At 39.5% G+C, this 27702-nt stretch overlaps 1 protein-coding gene across 6 annotated transcripts in view; it reads left to right on the top strand.

Moving 5' to 3' along the window:
* The first annotated feature begins 3693 nt into the window (after positions 1 to 3693).
* The window catches only part of kif13ba (kinesin family member 13Ba), a 47332-nt gene continuing 23323 nt past the window's right edge, over positions 3694 to 27702 (top strand). For 3 of the 6 annotated variants that reach the window (XM_026174891.1, XM_026174927.1, XM_026174937.1), the window contains exons 1-9: positions 3810 to 4409; positions 4635 to 4990; positions 10888 to 10981; positions 23231 to 23243; positions 23686 to 23746; positions 23870 to 23962; positions 24499 to 24679; positions 25966 to 26053; positions 26758 to 26892. In XM_026174891.1, the coding sequence (XP_026030676.1) occupies positions 4921 to 4990; positions 10888 to 10981; positions 23231 to 23243; positions 23686 to 23746; positions 23870 to 23962; positions 24499 to 24679; positions 25966 to 26053; positions 26758 to 26892 (735 nt within the window). In that variant the 5' untranslated portion in view covers positions 3810 to 4409; positions 4635 to 4920. The other 3 variants (XM_026174899.1, XM_026174918.1, XM_026174909.1) reach the window with 3 other exon arrangements.

The following is a 27702-nucleotide window of genomic DNA, read 5'->3' on the forward strand; positions in this document are numbered from 1 at the left end:
TAACTCTGTCAATTTGTACCGGGTTTACAGAAAAAGGTTATAACTACAGTAAATGTTAAAAGAAGTGAGACAACACAAAACACAAAGGAAGCTTATAAGTAAATTTCAAGGGAGACAGGAAAGCTCAAAACCTACATACAGTATGCTGCCATAATTTCTGCTGTGAACTTTGACTAGCTTGCCTTAAGAGCCTTTTCTTTATTGAAGAACCAGCAGTAGAAATAACCAAACAAACCTCTGAAAACTCAGTTATAAAATGTGAATTATTTTTCTCTGTGGTCTCTTCCCAGCTGACAGGAAGTCAGCTGACCCCTGACCTTTCATTCCTCATTGCCCTAAATGGAAGGTGTTGATTTGAACTGAAAAATGTACACAGTAGGAGTGTTTTAATATTCTTTAAAACTCCTGCCCTTTGCCTAAGAAAACCCCTTAGTGGTCTTAATCATTCTTGGCCCTCCTAGTTTCTTTCTGTAAAATAAGTAAGTAAATAAGTAAACAGACGGGTAGGACATTAAGTAGGGTCCTTGTCCTTGTCCATCCTTGTCTCCTCTTCTCCTCTGACTCCCACCTCTTCTGTTTCTTGTGTCTGCTATTTCCAGTTCTCCTACGTATAAGAGGAGGGGTTTGTTTCGGTAATCATTTGACATCTACTCAGTCACTCCTGCTTAGCATTTACGTAGACACATACGTCATATGAGTGGCAAAGTGAACGGATGGAATAGTGGAGCAGAGTGCTAAAAATGAAACATACGCACGCCTTTTAACTGAGAATAATAAACAATAAGTCCTGTGTTTTCTTATACTTATTTATCAATTGATTTTCTATTATACATCACAATTATAAAAGGTCACAATGAATTCTGTGTAACGCATGCTTCCTGGGCTAGCATGTTATTGGAGAGTCAATTAAATGATGACAGAGGGATTCAGAAAAACTGCAGAGAGATACAAAATGATGAGACAGTGAAGCAAAACAATTACAAATGGACATAAAGAGACCACCATAACATTAACAATTACAAAGAAGCGCAAAACAACTACAAAAGATTAGACAATGATGAGACACAAGAAAAGGAAAAAAGAAACACAAAATTGCCAAAGACAATAAAAAAAAAAATTAAAAAGAGACACAAAATTACCACAGTGATAAAAACACAACAAATAAAGCCGAATAATCAAACAACTAGCAATTAAGATGGTTATGCAGACAAAATATGACTTGAGAAAAACAGAGAAGAGACACAAAAATACCAAAGCCATACAAAAATCAATAACAGACAAAAAATAGGATAAAAAAAAACTTTAAAAAAAAAAAAAAAAAGCAAAACAACCTTTTCGTATCATTTTGTGTTCATTGTTGTGTTAGCATTCATATGATTTATAAAACATAATGAAACCTCAGGCAGCTAATGAGAAAGAGGGGAGAGAGGAGATCATCATCAGAAGGTCATATAAATGCCCTTCAGCAAGTTTCCCATTTTACCAGTCTGATCACGCAACTTTGGCTTTGCTGAGTTTTATGGTAAAATAGTTGGTGTAATAAAATGTTTCCTGTACATCTGATTTATTTCATTATGATTAAAGTGTTACAAGTGTCAAAATGATCATAGTGGTTGTCAATCAATATAACATTTCAGCCTCATGGCCTTCATCAGAGCATAAGACAAGTTGGAGGTCCTGTCACTTCCATGCACTTACTTACATTTGACAGGTAGTTGGCTGAAAGAGTCACCTGGTAATTCACAATCTTTGAGAACTCAGCATTGGAGTTACATAATCTCCATTTAGTACAGCATCTTTTTCACAGATTTCATTTCTAAATGTCATTTTTAGCGATGCTTTAGGTGTGTGTTTCCTTCAGCACCGTGGTACATGTATTCTATGAGGCATTAACAACAAGGAAAAAAGAAAAGTCTTTGAGATGCTAGTAACGACAACAGATGATGGTTGTCCTAGTAAAAATTGTCAGTATTGCTACTTACAATTTTGCATTTACTCTGACCTTCTGATAGCTGCAGACCAACAGATCTTGTTAGCTTATTCTGATTGTGAAGGTCATATAATTTAAAAATTTTCTCATACAAAGTTAGAGTTAGTAGAGACAAAAGAAACCATAAAATCAGCTCAGCAAGGTCTTGTCTGTTCTCCAGTGCCTCACCTTTAGTGCTGCCACATCTTGAGGCAGGGCATCCTCTAGTGGTCTGAACCATACACCACTGATTTATGTTGAACGACCATAAACAAGAAATGAAACCCCAGACTTCACTTTTTATTGTTGTTTTTTTGTTGTTGTTTTCTTGTTTGATTTTGTCATTAAAAGGCATGAAGCCTGAGCCATCTTAAGCTACTTTTAAAATATATTATAAGGCAGACACATTGTGAGAAATTTGGTTGGAAGAACATATGAAGATACAGCTTTCTTTCCAAAAAGTAAAATGATTGTTCTTAGGAAGGCTCAAATCCAGAATTGTATTTAAAAGTCTTTTACAGTCCTCACTATAGCCGGTGTCCTTTATCTCATTTTGCAAACTTTAGCTCCACCTAGATTCAACTCCAGAAACTTCCTAGCAGCCACAGTGGAAGCAGATCAACCAAATTTCTTTGTATAAACACATCTCACCCTTTGGCAGCCATGTTCAAATGACCATTCTGTAATAGTGTGATCCCAAACAGAATGGGGACACACAATCACCCCCACTATTTCTACCACTATCTTTGCTGTTCCACATTTCTCCCTCAGATTCAGTATTAATTTAAGTGCCTTATGAGGTCTCTGGATCAAAGGTTTCAACTTTATCCTTTCAGTTTCACAGACCGAATGTAAAAATGAAATTATTCACTTACAGGATGATGTAATATAGTGTCATATTATGCATATCATTGTACAGTAATTAAACTATGGTGTCATGAATAAACAAATAGCTGTTGTTAATATAAGTTTGACTTTTTAAAAATTGATAATAATAATTTGACACAAATTATTATTACCAACAGTTCAGGCGTCCTTTTTTTGCTTGCAGCTCCACCTGTGGCCACTAGGTGTCAGGAATCTTCCAGCACGTTCAAAATCAAAACTGACAGTCCTTTGTTCATTTATGGATGTGAACTGACTTCCGTTATAAGTTTTTAAAATTAATAGTCAATCAACCTCGTTTTTTTGTTTTTTCTTTTTTGCAGATTTTTTTCTTGAGGCATTACACACTAATAATATGCATAGGCCTTTCTGTATATCTAATATAAACTATTCACGTTGATGAAATTTGTTACTTGTTACTGGTTCTGCCTGTTCAGTATTTTCCACGGACGTACTCAGATAATTACCACCGAATTATTTCTCATTAAGGTTATTAATTATGAAGTGCTGTTTGCTCAGTGTTTGGACAGGCCATCTATTGAGCAGGTTCTTACAGAAAAGCTGATCGCTACACTGATATTTGGGTACAACTGTAAAATTATTAACTGTACTGCATAGCTAATATTTGAAGACATTGCTTTCTGTGTTAGCTCTTAAATGTTAACTGTATTTATTGATTTTGCTTTGTTCATTTGTCGCGCCTGAATTTAGAATTTGATTTTGTAACGTTATGTTATGATGTGACTTAGGAACATGACCCGAAATTGCAATGAGTGTCAAAAGGAGTTGTCGTGTTATATTTTGGAAAAAAAAATATCGGAAGTATTCCGTATGCTGCGTTTAACTTGACGGTGACCACCGGAAGTGTCGCGTGACTGACTGAGTGGCCGGGGTATTGAACCGTTTTGGTAAAAAGTACTTTTTTTTATCAACAATTTATCCAAAAGATTGTGGCATTTGCTGGTATCTGCTGTATTCACGCTGGTTATAGTTTAAAGTCACAAGTTAGTATCTTAAGAAGGGAGCTTGTTGTGTGGCTAGCGTGCTGTTAACGGACCCGGCTGGGCGTTTTGATGACGTACTCATGGCTGAGCGAGGAATGAACTTTAAATGATGAATAAAATTAAATTGAAGCCCACTGATGAATTTGTTAAAATCCGGCGCAACTAAAATGAGTTTGTAAAGTTTATACGTAAAGGTAATTGGCATAAAATCATGAAAGCAGGCGTAAACTGAAGCAGCTGAAATTTAGTTGTCAATGTGTTTGGTATTTTTCCTTATTTGACCTTTACTGTCAGTTCGTTATTTTAAGATAATTCAGTGTACTTAGTCGATGTTTGATAGCGGCGGGATAGAACAACACTTCGGGGCTTTTATTATGAAGGGAAAATAATTAAGCGGAAGGGCGGATGCTGCTCGGTGTTTGCAACTCGACGCAAAGGGAGGACAGCGGATTCCGTTGGGAAGCTGCATATCATCGGCAGGCAGTTCTCATCGGATCATTTCGCTTTAACTGACAGGTTAACGGTGTCACATCTGGGATGAATTCCATTAGGTGTGTAGCTCGTAGACTGGGTGTTGTTTTGGCATGTTATGGAGTAAAATGGTAGGAAAGATTCAAAACTTGCTCTTTTCCTGCCGCTGCTCCCCTTCAGTTTGCCTGGCAAATTAGCTGGTTAGCCCCCCTTTTCTGGCTTTGGAGATAGCATATGTTTGCTCAGTCACAAACCCCAGCTACTGTAATATCTTGCTTGATTTACATTTCTCCTTCCTCTTCCAGCCTCCACGCCCCGGCGGATTTAAATTAGCCTGGAATATGAACAGAAGAAGAAAATAAGCAGCAGCGGCGGTGGTGGTAGTGGAGGTGGCTGTCTTCCTGCAGGATTTCACCCAGGCTTTTTGTTTTTTCCCGTGGACATGCCTGGTCTGTGGAGCAAAGCTGAGAGAGGCTAGCCGGCCCAGAGTCCGGCTAGCGGAGCATTTCCCGAGTTTTGGATGATTGTTCAGCTGAAAGGCGGATTTATTTTGGACAAGCGCTGCTTTCCCTCCCCGGGTAAAGAGACAGCATGGGGGAGCCGAGCCTGGACGACTCCAATGTCAAGGTGGCTGTTCGTGTACGGCCCATGAACAGGAGAGGTGAGAGGGTGGCTTCAGTCTGCTATGACTGGGGTTGATATCCATACAAAAACTTTTATTTCATTTCTCACATTGTTGTCCATCCCAGAGATATAATCAGTTGCTCCAGTGTTTCTAGAAAGAGTGGGTAGAATCAGTTGGCTGACACATCAATTTCAAACATTTGGTGTGCACTTGTGTCTTTGAGGCTTCATCAGAATCTTGAATGCATCTCTGTGTGCCACCTGAGTCTTTTTCAGCTGCAACACATGTTCTCTAAAAGGAGGGCTTTTGACATCTCTGTACACATACAGCATGATTGCTTGTGCAGAGAAATTAAAACACTGACACTGCACATGATTCCTAGTTCTTCTTGACATACAGTAATGTCATGTTGGCAGTCTCACACTTTTATGCTGTATGGATTATTCACAGGAACCTGGGCTGACTTAACTGTTCCCCTTTTTCTGTTTTTTTTTTTTTTTTTTTTTCCCCTTAGGAGTAGGATGGCAGTCAGAGATTAGCACCCATTAGTGAAATGAGCTGGATGGCACATGTTTGTACAGTGCTGCCATAGGGCTTCCCTGATGGCTGCCTGCCATCCAGCCAGATTTAAAGCTGAGCTGCTGTGTGAAGATCTACTGTTTGGAAGTCTAGACGCTTTGTCTCCTTTACTGGCTGATACAGATGTCCGTAGCTTTTTGGCTTCAACTGTCATATGCTGAGGAGGCATGTTTTTGGTTCATTTAATGTAAACAACCCAAGAAGGCTGACCTAATGATGTTGGAGCAGAAATTTAGGCTTTTGTCTTTGCATCTCTCACTGTCTCTCCTGGGCTGCTAACATCTTAACATCTACATCTTGTTACATCTCTAATTTTAGAAAAGCCCAGATAACAAAAGCACAGTATTGCACAAATCTTTTGTGCATGCTCGAATGCGCCGGTCAAATGCATTCCAGATTTTTTTTTTTTCCCTGCACTGCAGGAAGGAAGACACAGATGACATTTCCTGGTCAATTTCCAATTTGTGTTTGTGCCGTGGGATACCATGTGTCCCATAAAAGGAGGAGAAAGAGGAAAGCTGCTGAGGTAGAGTGGTTGACCAACAACCGGCAAAATGAATCACGTGTGTCCTCCCCCTCATTTGAACTGGAGATGTCGGTCACAAGATCAAGGCAGTGGATCACCACACTGATCTCACTGTGAACTCTGATGTAGAGTAAACTCTGCAGGGAGAAAGATGATTTTTTTTTTCTTCACTGATGGCTCTCTGTAAAATTAGAAGTAAGTTTTCCACTTTAAAAAGTCCAGTTTTTCACCAACAGCTGCAAGGTAGTTGACAGGGAGTGAGGGGAATTTACTTGAAGTTCATTTGTCCTGTTTTGTCTTAGATTTCTTCAGTTTGTCCTCATTCAAGTTATCCCTTTTCAGTGTGATATCTGACCTAACGGGTACAGCTGATATCTATGAGGGGATTTTATTGATACTTGGAGCACATTCTTTAATGCTCTTATTATTGATTCCATAAATAATAAAGGCTTGTGCAGCATTTTGCTGAGAATGGAGAAAGGCTTACATGTGAGTCAGGTGTGGAAAAAACAAACATAGTTTCTAAAGTCACAGTTACTTTACATGATTGCTTGTAGACTTGTGAATTTGTTACACTTAACAAAGTGAATTTTAATTCAGTGGATTTCCTGAACTTTGACAACATGCCCATCAGCCACAGCCACTTTAGATACACCTGTTCAGTTGGTGGTTAACATAAATAACTAATTAGCCAGCCAAGACAGCAGAAGATTGGAAAAAGATTCCCTGGTCTGATGAGACTTGATGTTTGTGGTGACATTTGCATGGTAGGCTCATAATTTGGCATACACAACATAAACATGGAAGCATGGCTCCATCCCGAGTCATGTTAATGGTTCAGACTGGTGGTTGTGGCTGCTTCCAGCTGGATAATGTAATATGCCAGGTCATAAAGCTTAAATGATCTCAAATTAGTTTCTTGACTATACTCAAATGGGCTTATATTTTCAAACCACTAAAAGCAACTTTCAGAAGCAGATTTAAAACTAGATCAAAGCCAGCATCCAGGTCTAGTAGTTAGTTAATGTTGTACATAAACCAGTTCCTGTATGCATCCGCTATCTTCCAGCAAGTTGAACCAATTATTATTTTGGCAAAAAAAGGAACAGGCAGGAAAATTGAGAGTTTGCTAAATGCAGTGGGAATAGGTTTGGAACTGGCAGTGCCACGTTTCCATAAGGGCCTTTTTGATGGTTTCTCTGTCTGAATGGAGTTTCTGTCCACATCTACCAGCATTCAAGTAGTATTTTTTTGATTTCATAAAAAGCAGTGGGCAAGAGTCACTCCAGGAGAAGTGCACTCACAAATCCTCTCAGATCTCAGAAAAATTGCTCTGTGTGGTTTTCCAGTTCACACATTCGCACCTTTGATCTGTTCAGCCACAGCTCTTACTCTGTTCTCCACCATCACACAGCTGTTTCTGGAAACAGTCATGGTAGTTAAGGGAGAGCACTTTCCTCTCAGCTTTCCCTAGCTGGTGTGGTGATTCAGAGTCTGAAATAATAAGCAGGCCCCTTTAACCCAAGGCCACTGTCCCCATGTATCCCAGGTTGAGGAGGAGAGGTGCTGTAGCTGCCTAGCTGGACAAAGGCAGGAAGGGAGTGAGTCTGAATGAGTATTTGCTAACGTTGCATAATCCTCCATGTTCCCATGGCTGTGGACTTCGAAGAACAGAGCAACCTCAGGCGTAGCAACGGCAACACCGCGGCCAATCAGCTTCCTGGCTGATGTCAGTGCTGTGGTGCCAAACCTCAGCACCGGTAGCCCAGGGAAGGCCAGTGGAAAGTGGGAGCTGGTTATGGAGCAACGAGAGGCAGATAACAATGGGTACATTTATCCTCTCAACCATGCTACATCACACTTTCCTCTCTGCTGAGCAGAAAGTACAGCTGCTGCACATGGGGCACATGGGTAATGTAGGCTGCAGTAACAGAAGGAAAAAGTTTGCATTCTAAAAGCTGTAGGTCTGTGTCAGCCCCCTTGTTTAACGTTTGCTCTTTCTGTCTGTTATGGGCTCTCTGTTGAATCAACCTGCCGTTTTTTCTTGCTTTCCTTTTTTTTGCTTTGTACTGCCCTTGACAGCAGAAGAATTGGAGCGTGATTCAGGTTCTCTGACCTTTGACATTAAGTTTCCATGGCTCTACCCTCATGCCTGAAACAGTAGTGCAAGCTCCACAAAGCAGACAGTTCAGCTTAAAATACATAATATTTCTAAATTGAATGACCACACTTGGCCTCCCCATCGGACGTCAGTTTTTCCAGCATACAGTAAACTTTGGTGCCGACCAGACAAGTTTTGCCCTTCCACCCACGGAAAATCACAAGACCTTTGATTTTGAACATCTTTGTAAGTTAGACTGATTTTGCTCAAGCATAAAGTACACGTTATTTGTCAAATTAACAAAAAATTCTGTAAAATGCGCTGACTTCTTTTAAGTCGAGCAATACAGCCTTCTTGTGCCTATGTGCCTTGGACCACAACTGTATGTGGTCCAATCATGCTCGCATCCGTAACCCTGTCCGCTTAAGCCAGTAAAGCCTGGAGATGTACAACTACACACATTGGGATTCCCATTTGTATTGTATGTAAGAAATTGTACCAGCTAGATAAAGTGACTATTTGCATCTTGTTTGTTAGGCAAAGGCAGCTATGCTAATAATTCAGCATGTAAAACCACATACAACCTATTCACCAGCTACACAGCAATTGGAAATGCCCTTTGCTAAAGCGTGTTTTATTGCTTTATTTAACAATAAAGCTAACTTTTCATACTTTGTCACCAAACCATGAGAAAGGCTACTAATGTCTTCTGTGCACTAGGGTTATAAATATTCTCAAACTGTCTTACCCTCCCAGCTTTTAATTCTGTGAAATTAATTAATGTTTAAAGGCCATTCAGGTACCAATTTACCTAGAAATGGATTAGAATAAGCAAGTTTATTGCTTTGTGATCCAATCAAGTGGATTAATTGTGCAACTGTGGTTCAAAAATTATTTTATGGAATTTGGGAGATATTGTTGCACTCCTCTCATAGTGATATTGAATTGTTGGTTGTGAAGCTATGATTTGGCACATGGTGAGCGAGTGTATGCGTCACCCTGACTTGTTGATTATACCAGCAGTCATGACTTGGTTACAAAAAAAAAGAAACGACTGAAGAAACAGCACTTCTGTAACGCTACTTTAGACAGTTCTTGTTGCAGAAAGGAATTGAAACCACAAACTGTTTTTCCTGTCCTAACACATTTGCTGATGATCGAAACATCCCTACATGTTCTTGCAAGCCTACTGCACAGTTGAGAGGTTATTGACAGTCGTCTATTTCATATACTGTTTGTTTAATAAAAAGTCTAACAGCCCATATCTAAAGATTTGGCTGAAGTATTTACTGAATATGGTGGTAATTTGCACAGCAACAATGTAATAAAACTGCTACTCTATCATGCATATGTACACATGGCCTGAACAAGGTCATATGGTGGTGGAGGAAGGATGGTATTTATTATCAATAAAAATGACCTTGAGCAAATACTGATTTGCATTTTAAGGAACCCCATTGTGACCTCTGATCACAGGGTAATTTTATGATACTTTAAAGAGGCTATCGTTACCAGGGAGAACACAATTCCCAGCCATATATTTATGGTCTTAACAAATATGCTTCCCGCTGACACAGAAAGACATCCTATTGATGTGGTATGTAGCTGTGTTATTATTATGATTAAACATTAATTTATAACAAACTGACTAATTATGTTTATTCAGTATTTTGTGGCATGTAACCACAGTCTTAACTATAGTAATAATGTATAATTGTACACACTTGTGATTTTTTTTTTTTTTTTTTTTTTTTTTTTTTTTAAATTCCAGTGACTCTAATGTTATATTCTCCTATGAGTACATGTTTTTTTTTTTTTTAATTCAAATAAACAAGCAGTTCTGTCAGATGTTGGAAGCCCAGGATATGCTGGCAGCACCTACCATGCGAGTATGCAGACAACTATTATTAGGTCTCCTAAGGACGGCAGATGAATGGAGAGACATACCAGTCTCAATTATTTATTGTTATTTTCCAGTTTGGTTACTTTTACAGCTAGCTTTTTTCTTTTTTATAAATGAAAAAGGCATCAAGATCAGTCCTTATGCATGCTTTTAATTTAATCTATATAGTGTCAAATCATAACAAGTCCCCTCAAGTTGTTTTATATTATAAAGTTATGGATCTTACAGTAATAGCGAGACAATCAAACGCCAAGAATCGACCCACTTTTACTATAGTGTGTCATCTGATCTAGATTTAAGTATAGCCTTTATCAAACATGTCTAATCTTAAAAATAGAGAGAGTGTCTGTCTCCCGACAGACATGCTGAGTTGGAAGTGGGCAGTGGGTGGTCTGAAGGCCAAGTGTTACGTCACTGCACGAACAGGCCACGGTCAGAATGGAACGTCCTTAGTTCTGTATGTGTTTGTGTGCCCAAAATAACCAGGGTATTGATTAGCCAAATGCTTACTCTAAAGTAAAAGGTCATTTTTTTTCTGAGTCTGTGATTGCTTTTCTGCACACACAATTGTTTAAACATAACGTTTGTTCCACAGGAAATTACGGCTAATATCTAATGCAGTTTAACTCCTGCTTGTTATGCAGGGAGGACGTGGCTATCAGAGCAGTGTTAATAAAAGTTACTTGGTGTCAGCCATGTATATAACACTAAGGATTCTGGGTCCAAATATTATGTTTGCTTGTGAATGGTTGCATTGACTGGGATGTGTGAGGTTTTGAGCTTCAGTCGTTTAGTAATAACACTTTGTGTTTTCTGATCCACAGAAAAGGAATTAAACACTAAATGTGTTGTGGAAATGGTGAAAAACCAGACGATCCTCCATCCTGCAGGAGGTAACCTTGGAAAAGGAGACTCTAGGTAAGTCTGTTTAGAGTGTGACTCATGTCAACAGCTGATGTATTTTCTTCACTGCCACCTAATTCCTCCCCCCCCCCCCTTTTTTTTTTTCTTTCTCAATGAGGGCTGCAATGCATGTCTTGTGCAGCAGTGAATGAAAACAGTCATTTTGCATTGTTATGTGTTGACACAATTCAAGAGGATGTGGGTGGAACAGACTTGAGAAATTCTCAGAAAATGTTCTGAGGACATTACCTACTATGACCATTACAGATGTACATCCATAAATGATTTTAGTAATCAATGGAAAAAAGTTGGCTCTTACAACTCTAGAACCTGCTTGAGAATACCCCTATTTGACTTTTATTCTGACAAAACTATCCAGGGGTATTTAAAAGAAAGGAGCAATTTTTAGCCTGGGTTTTTACCAGGAAGTGAAAGTTTTTTGAGTGTCCTAGGCCAAAATAGGCAGCATGTTTTTTTTTTTGTTTTTTTTTTTGGTATTGTGGCAGAGAGTGGAACTCCCAAAGAAATCCCGTACAGGCATAATGTTAACTCCACTCCAGTGGTGTCACACATGTGACCTAGTCATTACCTACTGTAAATTCATCAGTTAAAGTGCAGTATCATGCCTTTTGTGGTGATGTCAGCCTTACTAAATATGTTTAGATCTAGAAAAGTTTAAATCATTAACACTTAAAAACTATTGGTGTTTAGGGTATAGGTTTCAGCACTCACACCAGGGACCCAAGTTCAAGTCATACACTTTATTTGTCATTTTAGAAGGTTTCAAGCTCTGCTGTCTTGACTGCAACAGCTACCTGTCCACACTTTGTCCATTCTAAACAAAATACATGTTGCGGACATGAAAATTAAATACCTCCGTTACAAAGTTGCACGAACTGTAATGTAATTTTGTGTTTTTTCACTTGAACAGATTGTTGTTTTGTGATATTTATTTTCTCTCTTCTTTATAAGTGAGTTAACTCTACACAGAAGGGTCCTGCCTGTATTTGAACCTTTAGCTATGAGGCAACATTGATAACCACTGAGACACCATGCTGATACGGGCTGAATAGACATACTTTTAATGGTTAAGCCAAATTGTAAGAAAATAAAGGATAAAATAATATTGATGTGCTTTCAGTGTCTTACTTTTAACGGCCTTAATAGTCACACATCTCATGAGCTGCCAGTAGCCCTCTTTTATTGCCCTCATACAGATTTATAGTTGGCTTTTTTTCTTATTCTTTTTTTTGCCCTTTTGTCTTCTGAGAGGTTTGCAGTGCTTTGGGAATTTTCTTATATCCTCCCTCTAATTGCTGTTTCTCAAGAGGTCTTGTCTCAGATTTGTCTGGAATGTCCTCATGATGTAGTTTTTGGCAGGAAGCAGACCAGCCACCTGTTGGGCCTCTTCAAGGCAGGTGGATTTTAACTCACGCCACTTGTCTCTTGTTTTCCACTCTTGGCTTTCCCTCCCATCTTGTTAACCAGCTGCTGTTGGTGGTAATGGCATAACTGTGCTCGGGGTGTCTGAGTTCCTGTACTGAAGGAATTAAGATGTGTTAGATTTGGTTGTAAAACACAGAACAGGATTGTGTGTGTGCTGTTAATTTGTGTCCAAGTTGTTCCAGACTAATGGTGAGATCGCTCAAACTGCGTCTCAAATTGATGGGAAGTAAGCGATTTTAATTAACCTTTTTTCGTCTAGTCTGATGGTTTGAGATCATCTATTAATCATTCTTGACTACGGATTCTGACTACTGACCATATTGGTGGAAGCCAGCTGTGTCAGAAGAAAGACCTCCTTGTGACTGCTGAAGCCGACTGCAGACTGCCAGATCAGACGCGGTGAATAATGGCTTCAGGCTGACGTTCATGAGCAGACAGCAGCACTGTGTGTGTGTGTGTGTGTGTGTGTGTGTGTGTGTGTGTGTCTGTGTGTGATATGCCTAGAAGAAAGACTTCACCATCGAGATGCACGGAGACAGAGAGAGTTGTATATATAAAAAGACAGACTTGACTCCTGCTCAACTCCTTGTGCCTGGGCTTCCTCCCTTTTTCTCAACTCTTCTGTTTCCTTAGCAACGCACGAGGAGGTTAACTCTGGGTCACTGCCAGTGACCGTAAAGCCCCTTCCTTGATTGAGGAGAAGATGGAAGAGGGGGGGAAAGCCTCATTTACACGAGCATCTGTCGCCCATAAACTTCCTAGAGGTGACTTTTATGGTGGCCTGAACAAGAGCAGCGCTGCCGCTTCTCCCACTGTCTGTCAGTGACAAAGGACTAACGAAGTGACAGAAGGATGGGCTGAGTGTTGTTTGCAGATGCTGTTTTTATTTTGTTTGCTTGGGTCCAGGTTTCATTGACATGGTGTTTACATTTGAGGATTATCTTTTACTCACCAAGTTTCCTGGTTGTTAAGGTTTCGAAAGACTGGAGTGGGTGCAATAAAGGTTAGGGTGTTGCAGGTGCACACTATTTGTTTAAGTTACTGAGTTATAAAGGTCCTCTGTTTAAAGCTGGGCAGAAGATAACGTCATCTTTACTGATAGCTTTATCTGCACAAACTAGCTTTATTATTATTATTATTATTATTAGATTCTCATTTAAATTTATTTACTTTAATTGGCATTAAGTAGAGTCTTATTACTGCACTTGTTAATATAATTCAAACAATAATAACAATGTTAAACAAACCACTACAGACTGTCAGAACTGTGGCTTACACTGTGTAAAAGCACTTAGTGTGGAACAATAGGCAGCTTGGAAATTGGACAGGACATTTGCTATACAAATGAGCTCAAGGAAGGAAGTTTTAAGTCAGAGGTCATGTGACATGTGGCCTTCACAAAAGGATTGGGATCATTTTGCTGGGCATCTACAGAGCAGTGACAGGTTTATTTAACTTTAGGGTAGCTCAATATGCATTTATATACAGCCCACTAGTACAATATATAATCAGCATAGTGTTGGTGGGCTGAAGGATGAAGGCTGGTGTATAAGATAAGATAAGATACCTTTATTAGTCCCATGAGTGGGAAATTTCATGCTAAGGCTGCTGACCTATTGCACGCTATGGCGGCGCCATCTTACCCTCCGACCATACATACATTACACAAAAACATCACATTGGGAAGACAGGTCAGACAGGTCTAACAATGCAAAATGCACCACATGAGGAAAGATAAGGAGAAAAAAAAATAACTCCCCCCCCCCCCCCCCCCCGACTGAGCTTCAATAGGGAGATCAGTTTGAGAACAGAAACACCTCTGCACATAGCACATGAAAAAACTCTTAATACATCAAAGAAACACATGACAAGCAACAGGGATGGGTAAAGGGTGAGAGACAGCCAATGTAGACAGTACATCCGGGCCTGCAGCAGCGCTGGTCTCCTTGATCCACCATCGGCATGGAAGGGAATAAGCGTCGAAGGCGTTTGGAGGGGGAGGGGGGGATGTGTGTGTGTGTGTCCAGAGTTATTCTCAGTTTCCTTAACCTAAGGTTGCTTTCTGACATACCGTTAGCTGTGCAAGAAAACACACTGCCTTGTTATTAATTAAAAAAGAAGCTGAAAACTTCACCTGTGGAAATGTTCACCTTCTAATGTAGTAGACCCCTAATCTCTGCCGTGAGATAGTTTTCAGTAACGTCTCCAGAAGTGTTTTTGTTGGGGGTTGTTGCCGAAACTCAGGATTAGTTCTGTTTAAATACAAATGAAGGATTTTCTTCTCTTAGGTTGTCAGGACCTGTGTTTCTAACCAGGCAGATAGGGGAAAGTCATGGCCACTGATCTGATTACTTGATCTGATATCTAATGGTAGCTTGGGAGCACAACTTTCATTTAAAAGGTATCTGCTCTCAAGCTTACTCCTGATTAGTAAATGCATGCATCCAGATGGACTTGGTGCTGAATGCCTTACAGCTGATGCACAAGCACCTGTCGGTTGTTTCAGTTTAGACATATACCTCCAGTTTAATGTGGGTCAAAGCAGAGGACACTTTTTTTTTTTTTTTCCAAGGCTAAATGACGATTACTTTTTGAAGACTTGTAGCTTATTGTGTAAACCGATACAGACATCAGCATATAGAAATATAAGGATTAGGACTTTTCCAAATGTAACTTATGTTCTCATTCCTGACTGTCTTGTTCAATGTGGAAGGAAAGAAAGGCAGCCAGCAGACAAGGTTGTGTACAGGATGGGTGAATAATAATAATAATAATAATAATAATAATAATAATAATAATAATAATAATGGATTGCATTTATATAGCGCTTTTCGAGACCCTCAAAGCGCTTTACAATTCCACTATTCATTCACACACTGATGGAGGCAAGCTACAGTTGTAGCCACAGCTGCCCTGGGGCAGACTGACAGAAGCGAGGCTGCCATATCGCGCCATCGGCCCCTCTGGCCATCACCAGTAGGCGGTAGGTGAAGTGTCTTGCCCAAGAACACAACAACCGAGACTGTCCAAGCCAGGGTTCGAACCGGCAACCTTCCGATTACAAGACGAACTGCCAACTCTTGAGCCACGATCGCCCTAAACCTTAAACAAAATTAACACAACAGAGCTTGTCCTTTCTATTTAGGCTTACTTGCAGCCTCTTTACGACAGCCTGTACTACAATAAAATTATTAAATAATAAAATTATTAAAGCACAAGTTTTCTCTGCTAGCCGTTTTTCAACATTGGACTGAAAAGATGCACCTCAGCACTAAGACGGTTCATTTACAGGGTGTTCACTTGCCCGTTAATGACTGTGTATTGTATTATTATTGTAATTATATTTTAAGTTAAAAATATTTTATTACACTACTGGTGATTTTCTTTCTCCCCTGGGTAAAACCTTTGAGGGAGGAAACAAAAACAACTAACAAAAATAACCAAAAAACAACTTTGCAGTGCGGATACCAACTACAAGTATTTGAAAGGACTCGGCAGGCATTTCCTTATTTTTTCCCTTTCAGTTGTGTGTCCTGTGTGTGGGTCTGATTCAGTTCTTCCTGGGCAGACCACTTTAGTTGTTCAGGGGACCACTCTATGACTCATATGTCTGTGAAGGTTCTCAGTCATCCAGGTCATCGTAGTCAAAGGAGCTTGCAAAGAAAAGCGTCTGGACTTCTTTAAGTTGGCTTGAAGACGTTTCTCGGATGAGAGGTGAAACGTCTTCAAGCCAACTTAAAGAAGTCCAGACGCTTTTCTTTGCAAGCTCCTTTGACTCTATGACTCACTATAATGGTGATACATTTTTGATTGAAGTTGGAAATTTCTTGACCATCAAAGATACATTAATGATGTAATTATCTACCTCTCTATTCACTCTGTCAACCAAGGTTAATGAGTTTTTTGTGGGGGATTTTTTTGGTCTTTTTTTCGTCTTATATTAAATCTCTCATTAAACTTAGTATCCTTGGTGTTTTTCCATGTGTCCTTTCTCACCAGAGATGTCCTTACCTCCAGGATCTGCATTGCTTTGCCAGGGTACTTTGCACTTGTGTGTCTGATAAGCAGGCAGCTAACTTCCCTACAGCCACGTCATCAGTCGCTGCAGTTTGCATGATGACCTGAGGCTGTTTGCTTTGGACTCGTGAAGCTGAATGTTGACACACTCTGACAAAGATCTGTCTCCCATCAGATGTCAACGAGGCAAATACAGGCGGCTTGGTTTCCAAGGCGATACACAAAAGTGGCTATGTGGCCCCTTATCTTGAATTGATGCTGGATGAGGTGTGTGTAACACCATATGTCTGAGGGCAGTATACATTGTGCTTGTAAGAGTGGTTTTATTGTGCTCACTAAGATTTGTGTTGGGAGTGAATGCTCTACAGTGTTTGTGTTAATGTCGAAAAGATGGCACTTGAATGTAAAGTAAGGGCGGGTGCTTAACTTGTTCAGTGTGAACCAACCATGTGTTGGGGGTCCACTAATAAAATGTCTGCATTAGAATCAAGATGGAAAAGACTGACACACTGGCTTATGACTCCACATTATTCCTGCTCTTGCAAGTAGAGGTGATACTGATGCATTGGCTTTGTGAATTGGAAGGAAAATGTTATATAGTGTTCATTTTCTTTTTCCAAATAACAATCTAAAAAGTCTGGTGTATTCAACCCCCTTTACTCAGACAACCCTAAATAAAATCCAGTGCAACCGGTTGCCTTCAGAAGTCACCTGATTAGTAAATAGTCCACCTGTCATACTTGAATCTCAGTATAAATACAGCTGTTCTGTGACAGCCTCAAAGGCTTGTTTGAGAATTCAGAATTGATTCAGTTTTTCATTTATATAGCACCAAATCACAACAACAGTTGCCTCAAGGCTCTTTATTTTATAAAGAAGCCAACAATCTGATGATCCCCTATGAGCGAGCACCTGGCAACAGTGGGAAGGAAAAACTCCCTTTTAACAGAAGGAAGCCTCTGACAGAACCAGACTCAGGAAGGGGCAGCCATCTGCTGCAACTGGATGAGGGTGATGTGTGGAAGGCTGGACAAAAGGCATGCTGTGGGGGAACCCCCCCAAAAAAAGATTAATAATAACTAATGATTAATAGCAAATGGCATCATGAAGACCAAGTAACACACCACACAGTTCAGGGATGAAGTTGTGGAGGTTTTAAAAACGTATTCCAAGCTTTGAAAATCTCGCAGAGCATTGTGCAGTCCATTAAAGCAAACCTACCAAGATATGGTCATCCACCTAAACTGACAGTCCAGGCAAGGAGCACAAAGTAGAATTTCCAGTAGTACAACCACACCAAGCCTACAGTCAGAACTACAATGTTGCATATTACAAGCATATTTGTGTTAGAATGGCCCAAAGTCCAATAAATCCTATTGAGAATCTGTGGCAAGACTTGAAAATGGCTTTTCACAGACGCTGTCCCTCCAATCTGACTGCACTAGAGCTATTTTCACAAAGAGAATTTGGGGTGGAGCTTGTGTTGTCGTTGTTGTTATTTTGTTTTTGTTTTTTTGTTTTTATAGGAGGGACAATGTACATTAATAAACATTGCTGTAAATGTATCAGATTTAGCCATATGCTAATTTTTATCTATAGTCACTGCCCAAATCTTAAAAGTAGATACTTAGCAGTTGAGAACTACCCCCAAAAGACTTGTAATTGCCAAAAATTAAAGGTTCAAAAAAGAATTGGCTGAGGAGGGCTAAATACAAAAAATTTTATTTTCTTTCCACTTCACAGTTATGGGCTACTTTGTGTCTATCACATAAAATACATCCGTTTGTGGATGTAACAAGAGAAAATGTTGAAATGTTCATCATCATCACTTTATTTCCAAAGCGCTTTAAAAACAACATAACAACTGACCAAAGTGTCAATGTAACAATTAATCAGCTATAACTTAATTCATAGAAGATGGCCAAACATTTGAAATGGTAACGGTACATACTAAGGGTAAAAATTTAAGATGGATAACAACTTACTCTTGGTTGAAAGCCAAGGAGAAAAGATGTGTTTTTCAATAAGTTTTAAAAGCAGCAAGAGATGGAACCTGTCTGACCTCCAATGGCAGGGCATTCCATATCTTAGGAGCCAAAACTGCAAAGACTGTCTCCTCTGGATGTATAAAATATCTTTGGGACAGTCAAAAGCATCTAGTTAGCTGAACTAAGAGCATGGGATGGTGTGCAAGGGTGAAGCAACTCAGAGAAATAACAAGGGGCAAGACTATTAAGAGATTTAAAAAAAAAAAAAAAAATTGAGGTCAAAGCTTCATCTCATTGGAGATTTACATTCCTATCAGATCATTTTAGTCATCTTTTGCAGTTAAATGAAAACCTTTACCAAACACACAAACAAAAGGTGTTGGTAAAGGTGGTGTTAAATACCTCCAAACTGTTTCTTCTTCACTGTTAGCTTCCTACATTAGCTCTCCTGCTAGCTCCTGTTGTCACATGTAATATAAAAACAGAATACACCAGTGCAAAAATAAGTACATTGTGACCAGTATTCCATCAGCTTTTGAATTTGGGTCGAGCTGATCTTTTATCCGAATGTCAGATAGGATTTAACCAATAAAAGCGAAGTCCAAGCTAACACGTTCATTTGCTTTTAGCTTTAATATTTGAGAAGAGAATACAGAGTTGGGTCCACAGCAATCTTTAATCCATAAGTTTTGTTGTCTGAAAGTGACAGCCATAAAAACTAAAATTAAAATGTGTGAGAAATTGAATTGTTTTGGTGTACTGTGAGCAGTCGATTGAATATTTGACTTTTCCATGAACATCTTGGAGATAAATGGACTTTGTTTGGCCTGTAGTGCAACGATAAGAAGAGAGCTTAAATGTAAGCACATCAATAAATTGAGCATACTTTACCTGCTTAGCACCAGAGGGAAGCAGGAGAGCACTGGCTGATCGCACAAATATATAAATAGGCTGCGATAGTCACTGCCACCTTTACTATATCCTCTCCCAGCTGTGGATTTTAGTAGTAGTGGTAAACTAACCCTGAGTGTATGAGATGGTGGAACTTAAAAAAAAAAAAAAAATCTGCAGCCTTAATTTCAGTGTTCATATCAAAGCCAAGCCGCATAAACAGCTTGGTCTGTCTTATTTGTGTACAAATTGCTCTACTGTTCAGTTGCCTGATAATACAAATGATGCAATCTATTTATATTTTGTAGGTCAAGTTTTCTGTCATATTGCTGCAAAGGGTTGAATGCAGGCAGGGAAAGTAACCATCCAGAACTCCGCTGAAAGTGCATCACAGGGATTGAGAAACTGAACTAGATTTACTTGGGCTTCAATTTGGTTTGGGGCTTAATGTCAACAGTACTTACATGATCACTGCAGACACACTTAAACTACAGTGAGTCTTGAATGTATACATTTTCAGAAGGATTTTTTCTGGCTTTATTTTTTTTTGGGGGGGGGGGACTTGATACATCTAACTGGTTAATTAATTACTCATTCAGAACATCGAGCAGTAAGAACTAGGACAGAAAAAGCAGACTCTCTATATTATTTGACTTTTGCTCATCGGAAGAATAGCAGGTTGCTGTTGCACATATACAGTGAATGTGCAGAGGTTTAAAATGTGCTATGTATAAAACATTGTATGCTGTCTGGAGAGTACAGTTTGTTAATATAGGAGGATAAATTCAGGTCATTTAATCATTTACACACCATGTGAGGGCCAATTGTTCTATAACCTACCAACCTGTGTAAACTGTACTAAAACTGTTGTCATGTGCCATCAGTATGTGCCGTGTTGCTCTTATGCTCTTTGTGCTTCAGCTTAACATTCCAGTCTCAGACTCAGGCTCTTTCCTCCTTAAACCCCTTGGCTACCTTCAGCCTTCTTTCCATCATCCACTCCTGTTCCTCCCTACATCGCCATGGATGGTACAGTCCGAGAGAGAGAGAGAGATAGTGAGAGAGAAAGCAGGAATGCAAGAACAGAAGAGAGAGAGAGAGAGAGGAGGGGGGGAAAGCAGCCATGCATTAAGTTATTTTTTTAAATGACGGCGATCAGAGCAGAGGAGTAGGCCGAAGCAGGGAGGGACTAATAGAAGTGCACGAGGCGGGTTCACAGCTCTCCTGACCGTCTCATTCTCCTCGCTCATTGGTCAGGGGGGGTCCCTAGCTTCATATCACGCAAAACATGGGTGACCCTTCTTGCCAGCAGCCTTTGAAGCAATTGTGACAGCTGTCATCACTGTGTATGTCAAAACCTGTCAAGTTAGCTTCATCCTTGAATTGGAGATGCATCTGCAGGGAGACTTCTGAAAAGCCCCCAAGAATAGGATTTAAAAAAAATAAAAATCTGAAAATAAGGGTGTGGATGACAACTATAGTGTATAAAATTACTCCTACCTCATCCCCTTTTTTGTGCTTTAAGAGAGTAAATGTTATTAATGAATTTTAACTTGGGAACTTAAATAAACTTCACTTTTTAGCATTGACAAAACCCTCTAAAACATTTGTAGGAAGTCCTGATTGGATACTTATTGAAGAATAGCTACTGGTATCAATTACACAGCAGATAGGAATCGGTCTGCGTGCATCTGCTCTCTGAATGCAACACATCAGCAGTGGAACGTCTGTGAAATATGAAGTGTTACAGATTGCTGGCTGGTTTGTGCAAGAACTGCAGCTATAGTGGTTTATAAAGAATGTGCATGGGTAAAAGGAAACAGGTGTGAGGATGTCTTTGTGCAAGTGTGTTTTCTCGTGACGCCATCTTTATGAGGGCCTAAATGTGTTTCAGATATTTAGACAAAGGATTAATGCTAATGGGAACAGTTCGGTTAAGCAAGGTTTTCATTGCCGAATGTTAAGCTGTACAGTAATGTGTTTTAGAAGGAAGCCGGTGAAAGGTTGTAGGCCTTGGTGGCAGAAGTATTTCTGAGTGTGGGTTTTTAAACCGCTAGAAATCTCTTTCCTCAAGCCATCGAGTCAGATGATGATCTGACTTGATGCAGCTCTTTGGCTGACAGCTGCCCTCACCCTTTGGGCAGCACCACCACTGCACTAATGGAGGAAGAAGGTGACAGGAGAGGAGAGTTAGGATGAATAGAATAAAGGACAACAGACAAAACCTTATTGCATTTGAAGTGAATATGAACTATGGTAGAAGGAGTCACAGGCACTGCCAGAGACTCCCTCTCTCAGGGAACACCAATCTAATCAGTGCTTGTGGCTTCACACTGAACAATCTTGATCTTGAAAAGAATCTGCAGGCCTGGGTCACACTAGTATGCTTTGAGAGTTCGGCCTGACCCTAACCACAGATTGGTAGTCCTGTGTAGCACTGTGAGAGGTTCAGGGTAGGACATTTTAATAGATAAATCCTGGGACAAAATTCAGACAGTGTCAAATTTAGGATGACTGTCTCATGCTGTGAGCCCTGGTTTGACCCGTGTCGACTAACAAACCAATAGGAATGCAGCGTGAAGTGCAATGCTGATCAAAAGAGATTGGCACTTAGAACGGGTGTGAGTAAACCATATAAAACAAAATGATTGCGATTCCTCCAGAGTAGAAAATCCAGTTGAGTTGCTGCAGTAGAATGTTTTGTGTATGGCCTCCAGCTCTTTTTCTTTCTCACTAAGTAATAACGGCGTCTTGGCACCAATTCAGCAAATGTGTCAAATGCGATCGCTTGCCTAAGTTTAAATGATCCATCTTGTAAAATGTGGCCTGAAGTGAACTTGCATAATTATTGTGCTTAAGCACCTTAGGAGATTTGACAGTTAAGCTGGCTGCTAGTAACCTTACACCAGGCTTGATTTACCAGTATTCAGTCATACTTCATATTGTAATGACAATTCTAAAATGGTTGGTTTTCTCTGCACACTCAGATTCACACATTTTGTTGTGTTTTTTGTGGGAAGTAAGAATTATTGAATTGATTGAACAGTCCACTTTTACTCCAAGATGTGGAAACTGGAATCACATATGTGTCTGCACATATTTACAGACACATACTCATTTACTTCATGCATATAATAATGTAAAACCATGCTCTAAATTATGTATTTCTTATAATCTGTGGAGCAGGTTGATGTCAAATGTTTATGTTATTGAGTTATTGATTTGCCAGCTTAAGAGCTTATAATTCATTTTCAGCACATACTATTTAAAATTAGGTTAGCCTGTACTGACATTTCCTCATATGCAGAGAAAACCAGATGGAGTTCCCGTCTGTTTACTGGAGGAAACCATTTTGAAGGACATAGCTGTTGGCTAAAAGCTCGTGATGTCTGTCGTGTGTATGACTGAGGCTGCTTGTGTATATATTTCCTTAGTTTTTCTGTAAAAGCTTGCACAGATATACAGAGCTGTTCCACTTCTTTTTAAAGGTTAACACACTGCCAGCTTCAGTACCCCTCTATCTCACACATCTAGTGCTATTCTCACACACGCATTCCTGAAACGATTTACTACGCCCTCAGAGATGAATGCAGCGCCCACCCTAACACCCAGATACACACCCAAATCCCCCGAGAGGCTGTTTTTGACATGTGACACAGAAGCTGTAAACAACTACAACAATGGCTATGTTTTAAAGTAAATGTTAAAACAAGGAAAGCCTAAAGCAAATGACATTAATCCAGTCTGCCTGTCTGTCCACCCACATATAAATTTCTTTCTCTTTTTATCTCTGCATGCTACACATTAGGGTCAAAATTAGCCTTGAAAGCCCATCCTACTGCATCCTTTTAATTTGCACTAAATGCCGTCTTTCTGTCTTTCCACATGTTCCCGTTGACCTCGATCCTCCCAACATCATCAGGAGTCAGTCCAAGGTAACGGCACACAAATACACACACAGACATTTTCAACACTAATTCCATGGTTGTGAATCATCTGTTTTAAACAAAGGCACCGCTGTACTACTTCAGCTCAGTTTCTGAGCTGTGTGCAACCATACAGGCAGCGATATAAAGTAATGATTTGTAAAACCATTATTGCCAAAATGGTTTGTTTAATTTATGAACCTTTATTTTAATCCTGAGGCAATACTTGTTCCCTAGAAACTGAATGTTTTTTCCCACTGGTTCTCTTTGCTGTGTGTGATTATTTTTATCGTCGTTTGAGACTTGATGGTCGCTATGATTACACAATTTGAGCATTTGAGCATTTAAAAACACAATATACACCTTTTTTTTTTTTACTGTGGTGGCTTGTGCGACTACATATTCCAGTATAACATGTCATGGTGGTGCTGTTTTGTCTGTGTGTTTACAGGTTTTTGCCTATGATTATTGTTTCTGGTCCATGGATGAGACAGATAAGGAAAAATTTGCAGGTATGTAAATTTTTATTTTAATCATTCAAAAAGAAATTGCATTAAAATATCACTACCAGATGTGTTAACTAAATATATACTTCAGTTATACAGACTATGTCTGTTTGTGCCACTTAACTGCAGGTCAGGAGGTGGTGTTCCAGTGCCTTGGGGAAAGTCTTCTCCACAATGCCTTCCAGGGCTACAATGCCTGTATATTTGCCTATGGACAAACTGGTAATTTACACTTGGACAACTCACATATTTATGGTGAATCTTATTTTATGACAGAGCGTCTAACTTAACAACAGGGGTTGGTTACAGTATGTGGCAGATTTCTATCTATATTTTATTGCCTTAAAGCTTTTTTAGGAGTGTCTTTGTGGACTACCACTTGTACCGACTTGCATTTCTTCAGTACAAATAAGACACAGAAGTTAAAATACATGCACATGTTTCAGATATCTCATGTCCCATAATGTGTAGAGCGCTTATCATACTCTTACTTTACATATAATCTTGACCCTGCGACAGCAAGTTGGAGCTCATAAATTGATCCACTGTCTACACATGAGTCATAATGAGTCGAACCTTTTACTTGTTTGTCAGGTGAAATCATTCTTTAATAATTTCACAATCGTACCATCATTACTTTGTGTGTTAGTGGCAGTGTTTTGTATCAGCTGCCACAAAGACAAGAAATTATTTTACATTTAACTATACCTGCTGCAGTCAGTCTCCTGAAACTGGAGTATTTGTCTCCGTGTTTGCAGGCTCGGGAAAGTCGTACACTATGATGGGCTCAGTGGATCAGCCAGGGCTGATACCTCGACTGTGCAGTGCTTTGTTTGAACGGACACAGAAGGAACAGCGGGAGGAGGAGAGTTTCACTGTTGAGGTTTCCTACATGGAGATCTACAATGAGAAGGTCCGAGATCTGCTCGATCCCAAAGGGTATGATTTCATTCCTCAATCAGCCCTTTTACAAATGTGTGGGTGGTTTCGTTTTTCATTTGAAAGGTGTGGCAGCTCTGATGAATCCTAAACAATTCAGTAGTTGCCTTTGGTTGAGTTCCCTTCCACGAGCCAAATTTAAATCAATAGAGTATTAGATTTACAGAACGTTTGTCTTTCGTCTCATATCCTTATAATGCAGATTCTGCCTTTCTAATATTAGTATCCTATTAAACTAGATTCAGCATCTTAGAGCTGACTCACTGTAAAACCCACAAAGGTTGTAACAGCACCAGCAGGTGTAGAATTACATCAGTCTTCGGTGTATTTTCAAATGCAAACTCATTTTTACATATTTAAAAGACTGTAAACACAGGCACTGAAGAATAAGAACACATTTAAATTTATTGTTCAGTTTATTAATAAGTTGATTCTTAGAAAATGCATGTGAAACTGTTTTGAAAGTGTAGAATTGTTCAAGGCATTCTTCAAGCAAAAATGATTGAAGATATTCTGCATTTGACTTTATTGTATATTGAATATCTGGAGAGTTTGACCTGCATGTCAGGCACAACCCCTGAAATTGTTCTTGGAGAAACATTGATAGAAAATGTTTTATATTTCTAATATTTTAGACGCTAAATGTTTTATTTCCAAATAATTTGAAAAAAAAAAATGCACATTAATAATGATAATGACAATTCCAATAAACTAAAATACATCTGCTGTAAGTCTACTTTTCTGGTTAATGACCAGCTTGCAGCTCTGCTCTAACATAAACTCAGATTAGCTGATAAATCAGTGAAAGTCTGTCATTTGTTCTGGATCCACCAGCTGCTGTGGTCAGTGCATAAAAAGATTAGCATTCTGCCCTGCAGTCACTGTTTTTGTCCGGTTCGTGTCCAGCAGGTCAGCTGTAAATCAGGACCCCAGGCCTGTGCCTGCTGTCCCAGACACTATAACCTTTGACCTTCACTCACTGCATGACTTTTAACCTCAATAAAACGGACCAAAGACTAGCAGACCATCTGACTGCCATATGCGCTCTGCTGTGGGTCAGATAATGATGAAGTTCTTAGATCTGCGGCAAGTTAGAATTGGGGTCAGAGAGCCAAGTGCTCACAAAGTGTGAACTGTGCACTGTGGACTTCTATTGGTTACCAGAGCAAGCCTAGCCTCTACTGCCTCCCCTGCTTGGACATCATTGTTCAAGCATTGGATGCAATTAATCACGAGTGACCATGTTGCGTGTCTTTGTTTTAAACCTCATTTTCTTCTATGCCCAGGGGTAGGCAAACACTGCGGGTGAGAGAACATAAAGTTTTGGGTCCATACGTGGATGGCCTGTCTCGACTAGCAGTGGCCAGCTACAAGGTAAAAACAATTCACTGAACAAAAAAACCTTTCATGCATTTATGTCACCTACTACCCCAAACATCCACCATGCAGCACTGCACCACACATCCTGTCTGATCAGTTCTTCAGATTTTCTGTGACACCTGAACAGAGTTTCTTGCTGCCATTTCCTCTCACCGTCCTCTTTGAGTATTTATATCACTTGAAGTACCAAATGTTAGTAGTCTCACCAACCAAATCAAAAATGGTGATAACATTTTGTTTTTTTATATTGTGATTTTCAGGCGATTCAACCGCACTAGTTATAAATTATAATCATTATAAAATATAAAAATAGGCGAAGAATGTGCCGTGTAATTTATGGCCATGTTGACAACTATTCTTTGGAGTGAGGTAAAGCACGTTCAAATAAAAGTGAAACAAACAATTTTATAATTTACAGCTAAATGTCATGGTTACAGTATCTCTGCATCCATCCATCCTCACTCATGAACTTGTCGCTGCATAAGTATTAAAGGTTGGAGTTTGAGCTTTGTAATGATGCTTGTCACATTTTCTCTTTTATGTGACAAAATAGTGGTTTTTATGAAGGCATGGCAAAATATTTTAGCATTTTCTTTTTTTAGTAAAGTACTGTCATGTAATCTGTTTTTGAAATTAAAGCAAAATGGGAAACTATGAAAATGATTGTATTGTTTGTTTATTGTGTCTTCTTCCTTCAGGACATCGAGTCTCTAATGTCAGAGGGCAATAAGTCACGCACTGTCGCTGCTACCAACATGAATGAGGAGAGCAGTCGATCGCATGCAGTCTTCAACATTATTCTCACACACACACTCAAAGATTTAAAGTCTGGGGTAAGATATAACAACACAAACACACACATGCTCACACAAGACTGGTCTGTTATTTATAAAGATGACTAGTTAACATCTGTTCCAACTTGGATTCAAACCATGTTCCCTCAGTCCCCATGCCATAATCTCATCCCTGCACCATCAAGCTGCTGCATCATCCACCCACTTCTAAGCTCTCAAATATGCTCTACACTGTCTAGCCACATCAATCACACATAGATTTTCTTCAAAAGGCCTGCAAGGATTTGCTGGGCACGAGAAATCTAAAGCTTTAGAAATGATTGAGACTTTACTTTTTAATCATTATGATTGCTGAACTTTTTTGGGGTGCGATAATGTTTCTGCTATTTTTAATAATATCTAAACCACAAGAAAAAAGAAAGCTACCAAAAGGGATGATGTCAGCTCCGCCATGTGACCAGGCACTCTTAAGAAAAGACTTAAATGACTAATTCTCCGTCCTGACTGACCCACTTAGTCTCTCCTGATCCTTGCTCTTATTTCCAGCTAGAGTTGCTACCAGCAAGTCCTGTTAATAATTCACAGACATGACTGTGAGTTTGTCAGTTGATACAGCCTGCTCTCCTTTCAAGTCACGCCCAGAGTCAGTCACTGAGTTGGCCAGACAATTCGCCGGTAGGTTCATCAAGCTGAACAAAGTCTAACAGACAGCAAACGCATAAACTGTGTAGTCAGTGAGTGAATCACTTAGCTGACACATCCTTCTGCTACTTTTAACACTATATTTTATTTTATTATCCCGTCATAAGTGAACATCAGATTAAAAATCTCTACTGGTTTGTGTTATTC

The sequence above is a fragment of the Astatotilapia calliptera genome, chromosome 1, assembly GCF_900246225.1.
Source record: "Astatotilapia calliptera chromosome 1, fAstCal1.2, whole genome shotgun sequence".
NCBI lineage: Eukaryota > Metazoa > Chordata > Actinopteri > Cichliformes > Cichlidae > Astatotilapia > Astatotilapia calliptera.